The sequence below is a fragment of the Mandrillus leucophaeus genome, unplaced genomic scaffold (assembly GCF_000951045.1).
Source record: "Mandrillus leucophaeus isolate KB7577 unplaced genomic scaffold, Mleu.le_1.0 Scaffold298, whole genome shotgun sequence".
Lineage (NCBI taxonomy): Eukaryota > Metazoa > Chordata > Mammalia > Primates > Cercopithecidae > Mandrillus > Mandrillus leucophaeus.
In genome coordinates, this window is record NW_012103120.1 from 2,292,862 (window position 1) to 2,294,940 (window position 2,079).

Here is a 2,079-nt window from a genome sequence, read left to right on the forward strand (position 1 = left end):
AGATTGATTAGCATTCTCATATAAATTTTCTCTAAGTTGTCCTCGTTCGAACCTAAATATTTACATAAGCAGATTCCAGGCATAAGAGTTGACTAATTTTAAGTTTTCTACAATTAAGATGCCATTAAGTTTGATACAGAAAAGCAAGATTTGGTAGACTCAACTGCTGATAATAAAAGTTTGCTAGAATTGTGTGACACCAAGACATTTAATTAGACTTCTAAAGGTCATGACATAGGCTGTTTCGAAGAACGTTTACTATCTACCCTCCCACATCTCTTTCCCAAAGGATACTTCTGTGCATAATTAAATTATTCTCTGAAACTCAATACTGATTCTTTGGAGTGTCTCCCAAAGAAATTTTAGCTTTTTCCTTTTGGCCACTTCTAAGATGAATCTAGTTTGTTCCCTTCTTTCTAGAAGCAACTGGCTTTAATTAGAAGAAAATTGTGGTTTTTGCAAACTAAACAGAACTCAATGCTATTTTTTCATAGTAAGTCACCAGTCACAAAACAATAACAAACAACAAATGATTAAAATGTGAAAGATTGCGTCAGAGAGCAAACACGGGTTGCTTCAATAATGTGAAACAACTGGTTGGACTGAATTGTTTCCATTAAACTCACTAACCTAAATGGTGGTCATATAGACATGGTTTTAGACTTGACCTTTTTGTTTTTAGTAATCCAAAGGAAGCATGTATAAATGTGAATGTGACTGTTCCTTAAAATCAGGATATTCGTATTTTTAATTTTTATTGACCTCCTTAAAAGTGGAAGCCCATGGAAACACAGAACCACAAAGGTACAAGAGACCTTGGTGGTCATCTAATGCCCAACAACACATTCGTCATCCATACCAAAGCCACAAGTGCTGTTTCAACATCTACCTGGACACCTCCGATGATGAGGGGTTCACTGCAGTATTGGACAGCCTTAACTATTAGAGAGTTCTTCCTTAAACTCAACCAAGTGCTACCTTTTGTGACTTCTACTCTCTCCTGGTTCTACCCTCTAGAATTAATTCAAACTGCCAACATTCTTTTTCATATGACACCCCATCCTTGAGTTGTTCAAATGTCTACAGCAACAACAACAGAAAAAAGGTTGCTACCTTTATGGCTCCTTTGCTACAAGTGACTGTTTATCCCATTTTCCAGAATCTCTTCCGTCAAGCTCTTGACCTGTCAGCAGATTTCCCCCAACAAAACCAAGGATATGAATACTTCTCGCTATTCCTTTCCTTTCCTTCTTACAGGTGTTTCCTCCAAGGAAAATAAAATAGAATGTCACTTTTCCTTGTGACATATTTTTCTGTGATAGAGGAGAGACTTACTTTTTAACCAGGTTTCAGAGATTTTGACCTTATTTTCACCTTTAGAGTCTTTTTTAAAATCTATTTTTAGATGAAATTCACATAACATATTAACCATTTTTAAATGAACAGCAGTTCACCGGCACAATGTTGTGCAGCCATCACATCTACCTAATTCCAAAACGTTCTCATCATCCCCAGAAGAATCAATCTATTCTTAACATAATCTAGTCTTAATTGTCATAACAACAGTCTTCCTCTGGTCCTCTGACTTTCGAACCATTTAAAAGTCTTTTAAAAATATATGTGTGGATTTATTCAAAGTTTTCCAAGGCTAGAGATCTGGGAGACATTTCTGGATAGCTCTTGCCAAGTGGTCTAATTATTTAAACATTTAATTATTTAAACAAAGCGAGATAGTTATAGCATCAGTAAAATGCTGTGCTTATATTTCAGGCTTCCCACAATTTGCAATTAACTGAAATAATGAATGTCTGTGTCCCCAGCTTGTGAATGTGACCCTGATGGGACCATATCTGGTGGTATTTGTGTGAGCCACTCTGATCCTGCCTTAGGGTCTGTGGCTGGCCAGTGCCTTTGTAAAGAAAACGTGGAAGGAGCCAAATGCGACCAGTGCAAGCCCAACCACTACGGACTGAGCGCCACTGACCCCTTGGGCTGCCAGCGTAAGTCCACGGTGGGCGATGGGGCGAGCATCCATCAACCTCTATGTGGTTGGTTGGCTGGTTGGTTGGTTGGTTGGTT

At 38.1% G+C, this 2,079-nt stretch overlaps 1 protein-coding gene across 1 annotated transcript in view; it reads left to right on the plus strand.

Annotated features, from left to right (window-relative positions):
- The window catches only part of LAMB4 (laminin, beta 4), a 128,739-nt gene that overhangs the window by 36,558 nt on the left and 90,102 nt on the right, over nucleotides 1-2,079 (plus strand). The window contains exon 11 of the mRNA XM_011986387.1: nucleotides 1,821-2,000. Coding sequence (XP_011841777.1) covers nucleotides 1,821-2,000 — 180 coding nt within the window. The remainder of the gene's footprint in view (nucleotides 1-1,820; nucleotides 2,001-2,079) is intronic.